The sequence below is a fragment of the Lithobates pipiens genome, unplaced genomic scaffold, assembly GCF_037356315.1.
Source record: "Lithobates pipiens isolate NorthernLeopardFrog02 unplaced genomic scaffold, aLitPip1_a1.2 Scaffold_28, whole genome shotgun sequence".
NCBI lineage: Eukaryota > Metazoa > Chordata > Amphibia > Anura > Ranidae > Lithobates > Lithobates pipiens.
Genome location: NW_027507789.1, coordinates 124,784,404 through 124,796,935, shown reverse-complemented (window position 1 = coordinate 124,796,935; position 12,532 = coordinate 124,784,404). Strand labels below are relative to the sequence as shown.

At 44.5% G+C, this 12,532-nt stretch overlaps 1 protein-coding gene across 1 annotated transcript in view; it reads left to right on the top strand.

The window, feature by feature from the left end:
* Positions 1-270: 270 nt before the first annotated feature.
* DHX8 (DEAH-box helicase 8) overlaps positions 271-12,532 on the top strand; it is a 99,399-nt gene continuing 87,137 nt past the window's right edge. The window contains exons 1-3 of the mRNA XM_077459581.1: positions 271-397; positions 3,332-3,464; positions 6,546-6,631. Of these exons, the coding sequence (XP_077315707.1) occupies positions 3,356-3,464; positions 6,546-6,631 (195 nt within the window). The 5' untranslated portion in view covers positions 271-397; positions 3,332-3,355. The remainder of the gene's footprint in view (positions 398-3,331; positions 3,465-6,545; positions 6,632-12,532) is intronic.

Below are 12,532 nucleotides of genomic sequence, written 5' to 3'. Positions count from 1 at the left end.
CAAAATACAGATGACAATGAAGTCACATGTTCACACACCCCCGCCTGTTCTGTATTCTATACATGGTATACCTCTCTCCACTAGTTGGGTCATTGTTACCCCATACATCCCACTTCTATGTCTCATGTTTTATTCTCTCCCGTCCACATTCCCTATATGACAAGTACTCTAACTCCAACCACACCCACGATCTTTCTGCCCCTCCCCTCATTACGCCCACTCCCCCCCCCCCCTCCGTGGCTTGGAACGCAACACCTATGGCCCCTACGGCACTTCCTTTCAGTGAGACGCATCATCACTTCCGCCGGATGGAGAACGGCTGTCTGCTGTTAATATACGGGCCCTTTTACATCGGGTGGTTCCGGGAAGGTGGGATTTACCTGGATTTCGTTTCAAGGTATGGTATATACTCTTTTATACGGCTGGTATATAGATCAGGAAGGAAGGATACAGAGTATGAGGGTGTTTCATATACAGAAGAGGCATATTAGGTGTGATATATGAGAGAAGGACGGGATATGGGGGGGTGATGTGGGAGAGGTGAGCGGAGGACGGGATATGGGGGGGTGATGTGGGAGAGGTGAGCGGAGGACGGGATATGGGGGGGTGATGTGGGAGAGGTGAGAGGAGGACGGGATATGGGGGCTGATGTAGGAGAGATGAGATGAGAGGGGGCGGGATATGGGGGCTGATGTAGGAGAGGTGAGAGGAGGACGGGATATGGGGGCTGATGTAGGGCAGGCGAGAGGAGGACGGGATATGGGGGGTGATTGTAGGAGAGGCGAGAGGAGGACGGGATATGGGGGGTGATTGTAGGAGAGGCGAGAGGGGGACGGGATCTGGGGGCTGATGTAGGAGAGGCGAGAGGGGGACGGGATCTGGGGGCTGATGTAGGAGAGGCGAGAGGGGGACGGGATCTGGGGGCTGATGTAGGAGAGGCGAGAGGGGGACGGGATCTGGGGGCTGATGTAGGAGAGGCGAGAGGGGGACGGGATCTGGGGGCTGATGTAGGAGAGGCGAGAGGGGGACGGGATCTGGGGGCTGATGTAGGAGAGGCGAGAGGGGGACGGGATCTGGGGGCTGATGTAGGAGAGGCGAGAGGGGGGACGGGATCTGGGGGCTGATGTAGGAGAGGCGAGAGGGGGGACGGGATCTGGGGGCTGATGTAGGGCAGGCGAGAGGGGGGACGGGATCTGGGGGCTGATGTAGGGCAGGCGAGAGGGGGGACGGGATCTGGGGGCTGATGTAGGGCAGGCGAGAGGGGGGACGGGATCTGGGGGCTGATGTAGGGCAGGCGAGAGGGGGGACGGGATCTGGGGGCTGATGTAGGGCAGGCGAGAGGGGGGACGGGATCTGGGGGCTGATGTAGGGCAGGCGAGAGGGGGGACGGGATCTGGGGGCTGATGTAGGGCAGGCGAGAGGGGGGACGGGATCTGGGGGCTGATGTAGGGCAGGCGAGAGGGGGGACGGGATCTGGGGGCTGATGTAGGGCAGGCGAGAGGGGGGACGGGATCTGGGGGCTGATGTAGGGCAGGCGAGAGGGGGGACGGGATCTGGGGGCTGATGTAGGGCAGGCGAGAGGGGGGACGGGATCTGGGGGCTGATGTAGGGCAGGCGAGAGGGGGGACGGGATCTGGGGGCTGATGTAGGGCAGGCGAGAGGGGGGACGGGATCTGGGGGCTGATGTAGGGCAGGCGAGAGGGGGGACGGGATCTGGGGGCTGATGTAGGGCAGGCGAGAGGGGGGACGGGATCTGGGGGCTGATGTAGGGCAGGCGAGAGGGGATGAATGCCCCCCATGGAAAGAGACTCTCAGTGGGGGCACTCAATGAGAGGAGGAGCCAGGAGCGCCATTGGGGGAGGCCAGAGGACGACGAACGGGGCCACTTTGTGCAAAACCCTTGCACAGAGGATGTAAGTATAACATGTTTGTTATTTTGAATGAGTTTACTAAAAATGTAAATATTGCAGAATATACAGCCTCATTCTACATAACCAAGCTTCATTTCATACTGAAGAAACAAAATTATTAATGTATCTTAAATAGAAAACTGTCTTTTTACTCCAAAAGCATTTTATTAAAATACATTTGATAAATTTATATTTTTTAGTTTTTTATAAAAAAAAAAAAAAAAAAAAATCATGGATTTGTAGCCACCCTGGATAAAAATAACCCTTTAACACTTGCAGGGGAGATTAGAATGATCAACTTTATTTATTCATGCAAAACCTTTATCCCAAAGGGGGAAAAAAAAAGCTGTTTGCCGTAACTGACTATAAAGTACTAGCTGGAGTTTGTCTTCAATTTGTTAGTGTAATTAAATCTGCTAATGCATCTGACAATGCTACGGTCTGCTGTGCCTCCTATTCTCATTCCTCCAGATTTGTCTCACTAATGCAGCTGGTTTTTTACTTTGCTAGATCACCGGGTGAAAACAGAGGGGGAGGGGGAGGCAAAGAAAACAAATGCAGCCACCTCATCTACTGATTGGTAAACTGCTATATATATATATATATATATATATATAAAAAAAAAGTGGGTTTAAAGGAACAGTTTTACCTTTTATAACTTGGTACACCTGTATTCAGGGTGTAACATTTTAATAAATGGCAGCTCCAACGCCCCCCGAGCCCCCTGTTGTGACAGCGGATAAAGAATCTTCTTGCTGCTGTTACATAAAAAAAAAAAACACACTCACAATGTCGGCGCTGCAAAGAGGAGGGGGAGAGAAAGGAGGCTTCGGGGGGGGGGGCGCATTGCTGTACTGTGGGACGGGTGAGTGTCTGCTTATTACACTTCTTGTAGCTGCTGACTTTTAATAAACTTAAAAACCAGTGGCACTCCGCTTTAACTGATCCGACACAAGTCGGTCGGACTTTGAAAAAGGTTCCTGCACTTTAGCCCCTTGAATATCATTGAAGTCAGATCCTTGTTCTAACCATCTGACTTGTGACATCAGACATGATGATTACAGCAGTAGCAAAAGCATTTTATGTCACACTGGGATTGTTTTGATTGGTCAAAGGACAAGTCGGACGATCTCAAAGTCTGAGCAAAATCTTATCTTGTTCATTCAAGTCTGATGAAAGTAGGACCGATGTAGGATGACAGTTGTATAACAGTTGTGTTGTACTAGTGTGAACCCGGCCTTACAGAGTTCTGTGAAGGAGACAACTACAACTGTTGTCAACCATTGTGGCTGACGGCTTGTAGTTCTCAATGTTCTCATCCTTATGTGGGTGCTGGTGCGCTGATTAACAATATCTTTATTTCTTGTTTACTATTGTAACTATTCTACTATATTATATTGTTGATATTATTACTATTGTAGGACTGTCCTGTCTGAGTAATAAACATGGCAGATGTGGCACTGGAGGAACTGCGAAAACTTGAGTACCTTTCTTTGGTCTCGAAGGTTTGCACGGAGCTGGATAACCATTTAAGCATTAATGACAAGGATTTAGGTAAGCAATGTCAAATATTTGCCAGATTGTAGAGACGTTTAAAAGTAGTATGATGTATTCTAATGTGGTCTATTCATGCTTTTGTAATGCTGACATTTAAAGGTAAAAAAAAAAAATATCCTATTTAAAAATAACCCATACACATCCACTACTTAAAGTGGTTGTAAACCCCTACAAACCACTTTGACCTACAGGTAAGCCTAGATGAAGGCTTACCTGTAGGTCCAAGAAATATATCTCCTAAACCTACACAGTTTAGGAGATATTTACTAAAAGACAGTCACCGCTATCTACGGCGCATGCACTTTCGACCGTTAGCAAAGTGTCGTTAGTGGCGGCTCACGTGTGCATGCACAGGAGTGATTTCATCGCTGCTCTGGTGCTGTGAGTGGCCGGAGCAGCAATACCCGGAAGATGGATGCTCCGGACTACAGGGGACAGCGGTGACATCGCTGGCTCCTGTGTCAGGTAAGTGACACATAATGGGCTACTATCCGATGCCTAGTAGTCCATTATGCTTTACCTTTGCAGGGAGACAAAGAAGAAGTAAACTCATCAGGGTTTACTTCCTCTTTAATAGGCCCTGTAATATGGTTTACTTATTTCTCTTTGACATTTTTCCCCACCCCCTCTTCCCTCTACACATCCCATAGTACATCTCATGAGTGAGCAAGACATGGTGGCTACTTTCCTACATACGTTGGGACCATGGAGAGCAAACAATCTCCTCCTAACAGGAAATCAGATTATAAGATGGAACAATCGGCGCCAAAGTAAAAAATATTGTGATGTTTAAGTAAGATAACCTAATCATAAACGTGCACAGCTGCTAAACATTCCAAGTGGTACATCAATGAAAAATTACAATACAGTAATCCAAAATAAGCTACAGCTCAGCTCAACTTCTGCTCCCTCCTCCTCTTCCCATCCCAGATCCATCAATGTGGTTTCTATAGAAACATAACGGAGACATAGAACAATTATAATTCAGTGCTATTGGGGAATGACCAGTTTCACTTAGTATACCACAATAGCAAAAAGTCTACCACGGGCACAAAAATACTGCAATTCGTGAGTCGGAGGAAATCCTATAACATTAGCATACTGTTGTGATAAGGGAGTAGCTGGGCACCTGCCTCGAACCCCCTGCCACCCTCCCAGAAAAGAGAAGATGAGCACATTCAACAAGTACTTTTCCAGACTTTAGAGGACAGATCTGGGTCTCGTTTATGGCTTTGTAAAGGGGCAATGCTGTGTTTACCAGAAGACTAGGGTGGGCGCCTCTGTCTTCTCCCCTGCTAGTACCACCCAAGCAGGATGATCCATGTAGTCTGGAGGGCTAGGGTATATGTCTGTGACAGAGCACTGATGCTGGACTTGTGTTGCTAAGGATCACACAGATCAGAAGTACAGCAGCTAGCAATCAAATTACTTACAGTGCATCCGTAAATACTCTCAAAACTTCACTTTGGTATAGTGGCCAGACGGAAAGTACAGTAGAGATGGTGGTTCTCCTCTTTCCACAGAGTAATGCTGGAGCTCTGTCCGAATGACCACCGTGTTCTTGGTCACCTCCTTGATTAAGACCTTTCTCCCCCGATTGCTCAGTTTGGATGGGAGGCCTGCTCTATGAAGAGTCCTGTTGGTTAAATACTTCTTCCATTTACGGATGATGGAGGCCACTGTGCTCATTGGGACATTCAATGCTGTTGAAATTTTTCTGTACCTTGAAATGTGAATACTTAATGTACATTTAGGTAAATGGTGTATAACACAGTGAATTTCTGCGCTAAACAAGTGATTATAAAAAGAATTGGTGAGAAGAATAAAATTAAATATAAATGATTACTAACATTCAAGGTTGCTGCTCTCAAAGTGCATGTGCCTTTAAAAATATGAACAAGATAAGAACGCTACCATATACTATATTAATACATCACCAAATAAATCATAAAAACTCATATCGAATATAAAATAACAATATATGAAGTCCATAAATTCCAGTGAATAAATTTATAAAGCTCATGTGAATCCCAGGAGGTTTTTACAGTGCAACTTCAACTTAAAGCGGTAGTAAAGTTTTCTTCCCGGCAGGGTCTGGTGTCTGCCGGGCTTTTAACCGAGAATCCCCTGTGCGCATGCACCGCTGCAGTCAGCGGCTCATTGAGAGGGGAAATGTCTTTTAAACCGTACAGGATTGGTGTGATCAAAGAGTCTTTTATTCTTTTGGTGTAATGAGCAGGTGCCACTATCAAGCGGAGTTGTACCTGGATCCAGATTTCATCAAGAACTGTTATACTGATGTTCTCTTCAGTCACGTTTGGGCTTACAGCCCCTGTCCCACTGGTGGACCGATCGGGTCCGCCTGAAAATTGGACCATCCATAGCTCTCCATGGAGCGGCAGATGTCCACTGACATCCCTACCACATCCGATTTGGATTGAATGACAGTCGAAAGAAAATTAATGGGCAAGTCCATTTCCACTTTTTGTTGGCGTCCTGCTAGCGCACCGCTCCAGTGTGAAAGCCCTTGGGGCTTTCACATAGGAGAGACAGCAGTGTCTGTTTCAGGGGTCTTTGCAGGCGCTATTTTTAGCACTGTAGCGCCTGCAAAGCACCCCAGTGTGAAAGGGGCCATATTGTCTTGCTCTCTAGCTGTTCCTCAGAAATTGGTTGATAACTGGTACTTTTTCCAAGATATTCTTCAGTACAGCTCATATACTGTATACCATTTGTTTGGTTTTGTAGCTTCCATCTCTCACTACTTGGGACCGAGACATGAAAAGTAGGGATTTTATACTGTTCTCCTTTTTTAGGAGGCTGGGGTCATCACTGTGGTAGCTGTCCTTGAAGATTCCTAGCAGGCATATCTGCATCACACACTTTTATTTTGTACAGTATGCTGGTTAAGTTTATTGAAATTCATGCATGGCCTCATTTGAATCCAGTACAGCTCAGATTTCAATTTTATTCAGTTACACTTTACAATACATCCCTAGAATTGCTCTGGTCAGCAGAAACTTGTACTTTTTTTTATTTGTCAAGTTCAAGATTCTTAGCTATATTTGTTTTTGCTTGCAGCTGAATTCATCATTGACCTTGCAGAGAAGTTTCCTTCACATGACACTTTTAAATCTGCTCTGGAAAAGAATGGCGCAGAATTTGCAGTAAGTGCTTTGATTACTTTGTCTCTGTATCAAACTACCTAATGTAGAACTAAAGGCAAAATGTTGTGTGTTTTTTTTTAATTTTTTTTGGATGGATTGGGGGGGGGTTATAATCCCTGTCGGTTTTTATGCCATCTGTGTCCCATTGTTGAGATTTAACTTCGCTTCCTGTTTCATAGCCAAAACAGGAAGTGAGGAGAAATCCCTTTTGGCCTCCAGGTCACCAGAATTAGTGTCCTTATAGCAGTGCTTCTCAATTATTTTCTGTCATGCCCCCCCCCCCCTAGGAAGAAGAAAACATTTCGCGCCCCCCGCGTGACTGTAAATAGTATCATTTGTCTATAAAATTGTTATAAGTACATCTCTACATAACACTGTATCCTTATTAACGTATATGAGAATAAAAAAAGAAAGAAATGTGGATCAATTTACAAGAAAAAATTGCTTTATTAACTGTAGCAGAAAAGATTTAAAGGAGCACAGGATTTAACAGAGCACAATAAAAGCCTTTTGATCAGAACACTGACCTTTTTTGGCTGAATCGGCGGTGTCCCCTTTTATGTGTCTTCAACTCCTTTCTTTTAGGCGTTTTTCTGTACAGAGGACCGATTTCCGGGTCTAAAAGTCACACAGGCGGGTTTGGCCAATCAGGATAGAGCATCATGTCTATCCAATCGGGTCCTCTGCATGTGTCACGTGCGTTGGCGGTCACGTGGTCCTCCGCGTCGGGCTGCTACTGGGGCTGTGCTGGGACAATCTCCAGTGTTCGCGCCGCGCTGGCCCCTCTCTCCAGCCGTAGAGTTGCTAGGCAACCAACGCCGTGTGGGACGCCGTTTGCGAGTGAGTCGGATGATCCGATCTAGACATCCAATATGACAGTATTTGCCGAGGTCAAACGAGCCCCCCCCTTTACGGAGCCTCGCGCCCTGGGAGGCGCGCCCCACTATTTGAGAAACACTGCCTTATAGGAAGATTTCCCCTTTATAACTGTTCTGGGTACAACCCAAAATGTGTATTTATTATAATTTTTTTTTTTTTTTTCTGTTACTTTCAATGATAATGGTAAACGGGATAAATAAGAGAGATTCACCCTCTTAAAGTGGTTGTAAACCCTTACAACCAACTTTGACCTACAGGTAAGCCTAGATTAAGGCTTACCTGTAGGTCCAAAAAATATCTCCTAAACCTACACGTTTAGGAGATATTTGCCAAAAGACAGGCTGTAGACAGCGGCGTGCAAGCAAAATGCCGTGAGCGGCGGCTCCCGTGCGCATGCACAGGAGTGACGGCTTCGCAGAATGACAGCGGCGGAGCAGCGAGACCCACTGAGAAGATGGACGCTCCGGACTACAGGGGACAGCGGTGACTTCGCTGGCTCCTGTGTCAGGTAAGTGACACATAATGGACTACTATGCGATGCATAGTAGTCCATTATGCTTTACCTTTTGCAGGGAAACAAAGACGAAGTAAACTCATCAGGGTTTACTTCCTCTTTAATCGCCTATTCCAAAAAAAAAAGAATTTTCCCTTTTCTTTTTTTTTTTTGTTAAACTGTAAAATGTATGGAAGACCTAGCAAAGAATGTCTTATTTGCTACATTTTGGTCTCTTAAGGCCTGGTTCACACTAATGCGATTTCAGATGTGACTTGAGCTGCTCAGAATCGCATGACAAGGTGAAGCGCATTGATGTGAACAGACACCATTGAAAACAGTGTGACTCGGCACAGAGCGATTTTGGAAGTGGTTTCTTTACTACTGGTGCGATTTCCAGTGTGATTTTTGGCACCAAATAATATGCAACCCTTCTCAAGGTGTTTATCCAAGTAGCACTACATAATTGCACTGATCAAAATCGTATCGCAGCAGTATGAACATAGCCTTAATACAGTATATGTTTGAAAACGTTGTTAAATTTAGTTTGAAACGTGTGGAAATATCTTTTGATCCTGCTAAAAATCTTGTGATAATTTCCTGTGCTCTCTGAATGTGCTCTATTGTTACATCAGTTACATTGTTCGCAGCGTTATCTCTATGCTACAGAATACCTCTCCCTCTCCTTTTCTCCAAACCATAGGGGGAGGAGTTTTGTAGCCATGTTAGAGTAACAATGCTGCTCCTCCATAGCTACGAGTGAGCGTTGTCATCCCAGGAAAGGAATTGTGTTACTAGCAGGATAACCAGGTGGAGTAGAAAGAAACTACTGCAGTCGCTTAATCTGCAGTATAAAAAATGTTTGTTCTTGGATTCAGAAATACCCTAAAATCATTGTAGGTTCTGCTTTTGCTTACATATTATGCAAGAGTATAGCATCTGCCAGTCATTGGCTCTCTGCTCTGCCCCCTGTGCTCACTGGAGTTCTGGGCTGTGCAAGGGGCGGGAGCAGCTGGCTCAGGCTCTCAGCAGCTTGCCGGTCCAGACATGTGGGTGGATCCCGACCATATAGCCGCAATCTTTTCTAGCTCTGTGATGTCAGCTGTCTGCTGAAAACTGGTCACAGAAGTGCAAAATGTTCTGCACACCCGTGAGTCACAGAAGTACAGCCAAATGAGCTTTAGCTGCACTTCTCTAATGCATTCTTTGCTTTAAGGTCATAAACCTTCCATGTTTTAGCTCCCCAAGACCCCCCCCAGCCAAATACTTAAAGGCTAAGTTTATCTTTATCTTTATTTTTTTTTATTTTTTTTTATTTCAGCTTCCCAATGTACCAATATATATCTTTAATGTACCTTTTTTTGGAATACAAGAAAAGGCTTTCTATAATATTCTACAACAGCCCTTACTTTAGCATCCAGATTGTTGTATGATAAACTTCTCCATTACTTCCTGAACTGATCTTAGGGCGTGAAAATTGGTAAGACGCGGGTTACTTTGACTTGCATTGGGGGTGTCGGCAGTAAAGTGCCGCCATTTTTAGCGGCGCTTTACCATCATTTTTGCAGAGCTTTTCAGCCGCTAGCGGGTGAAAAAAGTTTAAAACTGTCCACAAAGTGCTGCTGCAGTGGCGCTATGCCTGCGATTCGTCAGCACTCCCCATTGATTTCAATGGGCAGGGGCACTTTATGAGCAGTGTATACCGCGCTCCAAATATGCGGCTGGCAGGACTTTTTTTTTTTTTTTTTTTTTTACCGTCCTGCCAGCTCGCTGCTCATATGTGAAAACCCTCGGACTTTCACACTGGAGTGAGAGGAGAGGCTCTTTCCAGGCACTTTGCTGGTGCTATTTTTAGCATTATAGCGCCTCCGTGTGAAAGGAAGGAGTCGACCAGCTGACTTCATTAGCACACACCCTGCAACTTCCCTCTTTTTCTTCCGGGAGATTGCACCCACCCACCTCTGTGCACACATACAATCAATGTTAAGGTGCAACATTCTCACTGAATACACCGCCTTAGATCTACCATCAACTATGTAGTGCATGGGCCTACCTGATTAGATACAGAGTGATTGGATAGATAGGCGTGTCCTCCAATTTATATAGTTTTGGAAAATCTAAAAGATTGTATAGTGTATGGCCACCTTTATACACCTAATTGTTAATGGCACCCCAAAACGCAGAAGCACATTTTGGAACATGAAAAAATGAGTGACCAATGCAGCAAAATGCACTGGTTTGCATACTGTAAGATGCCAAAATGTCCCCTGAACTGAAGTCTATGCGCACTCCCACTACGCAAGGTGTGAATGGGGCCTGAAATTGGTGTGTTTACTAGGTAGTTGTCAACTATTTTCATAATCGATTAATCAGCCAGCATACAGAATGCATTATTTGTTTACCTATCCGGAAATACAGTGCAGCACACATACAGCTCAGTACACAGTCCATACATATCAGTAAGTACCTGAGAACTTGTGAATGTGTGAGAAGCAATGCCTCATGGGACATGTAGTCCTGGGCAGTAAGTGAGTGGTTTTAGAGGCACCCTATACTATACTTTACAGCATGCTATTGGGGCACTCTGAAGGCAGGAGCAGGACCCCGGAAGCCTCAGTGGGGGACCCCAGAAGAGGAGATTCGGGGCTGCTCTGTGCAAAACCATTAAACAGAGCAGGTAAGTATAACATGTTTGTTTTAAAAAACAAAATCTATTTAAAGACTGTGTGCAGGGAAGATCAGCATCTGCACCCATAGAAGGTGGAGGCTGATAGACTTGGAGCTATTAGAAGGCATTACAATTGCATTCAAAGTAAAAGTTTACCAGTATTCCATATCCATGAAAAAAAGTCTCAGCGTCTAGTACTACTGTATTATAAAATATTTCTCTCCATTCCCCCCCCACCCCTTCATATAGCTTCATGTCTGACTCCTAGTTAAAATGCCCACATATCGTACTTCTGGAGTGTTATGACAGGTGGTACAAAAAAAAGCATGCTGCTGCTACTAAACATCTTAGACCTTGTTCACACCTAATGCGTTTTTTTGGTGCTTTTTGCAGAAACACACTTAAAGTGGAGGGCCACCCTGAAAAAAAAAAAAATATAAAAAATAATTATTTTTTTTACTTACCAGAAATGCCTGTTGCTAGGCACATAATCCTAATCTTCCTCTTCCTCCTCCGCGGAGATGTTCTTTAATTCTCTCCTCGTCGCGTTGTCTTCTGGGTAATGGGTCGTGCTGTGTTCTGGGAACTGTGTGTTCCAGAACACAGCGCGTCCCATTCACAAAGCGCTGCACGACTCGCGCATGCGCAGTAGGAAATGGGCAGTGAAGCCATAAGGCTCCACTGTCTGTTTCCCTTAGAAGGAATGGTGGGACCCGAGAGCCAAAGGGACGGGTCGGCCTCGGGCGGCCGACATCACGGGCGCCCTGGACAGGTAAGTGTTCTTATTAAGTCAGCAGCTGCAGTGTTTTCAGCTGCTGACTTTAATTTTTTTTTTTTTTTTTTTTTTAAACGGCCCTCCTCTTTAAGTTCATATAACATGGTTTCCTATGGGACATGTTCACATCCTATGCTTTTTTCAGCCGCTGCATATTTGGAAAGGGTCAGATTTTTTTCAATGCAAAATATGTGCTTTTTTTGGTTCAGTAGACTTCAACGGAGAAGCTGCAGAAAAGCATGTAGTGCGTTTTTGCAGCAATTTGCGTTTTTTTAAAATTTTATTCTCCCAACAACAAATTGGCCAAAAAAAACATAAAAAAATGCAAATCACAGCAAAATCGTGCATGCAAAAAGCACTGTAGAAACGGATCAAAAGCAAACTGCATAGGTGTGAACCGAGCCTTATGCTGGCCATACACACGTTGATTTGTGGACGAGAATATTCATAGGAAAAATCTTTGTACGTTCGCTGAATGAAAGAATTTCACTTGCTTTTAACATTTAAAATGTAATTTCTGAGCGAAAAGCACATACACTGTCTGAGAATTCCTTTTGACCAAGAAGTTTTTTCTATTCTGCTCCTTCGAAAAGAACGTTGATTTTGACCCCACTAACAATTAGAAAATCAAATGAACGTTAAAAAAAATAAATAAAAATAAATAATTTTAAGAAGGAAGACATTGTTTTTGTATGGCCAGCATATAATATATTACAGTGCTGTCTGAAAATCGGCAAAACAGTCTCCTCTAACTTTTTTTTTTTCTTTAAATAAAAAATTAGATCTGAGTCTGATGATATTTACCAGATTCAACCTGTAATAGTAGATTTCTTCTGTCTGTTGTTCTCGGAGTAGATTCGAAAATTTTCTCCCCAGCGATATAGTTGGTTATTTGTATTTACCATTGCATAGGGATATTTAACCACTTCAATGCCAGGCACTTTCGCCCCTTCTGCCCAGGACAATTTTGAGCTTTCAGTGCTGTCGCACTTTGAATGACAATTGCGCGGTCATACAACACTGTACCTAAACTAAATTTTTATTGTTTTCTTCCCACAAATACAGCTTTCTTTTGGTGGTATTTGA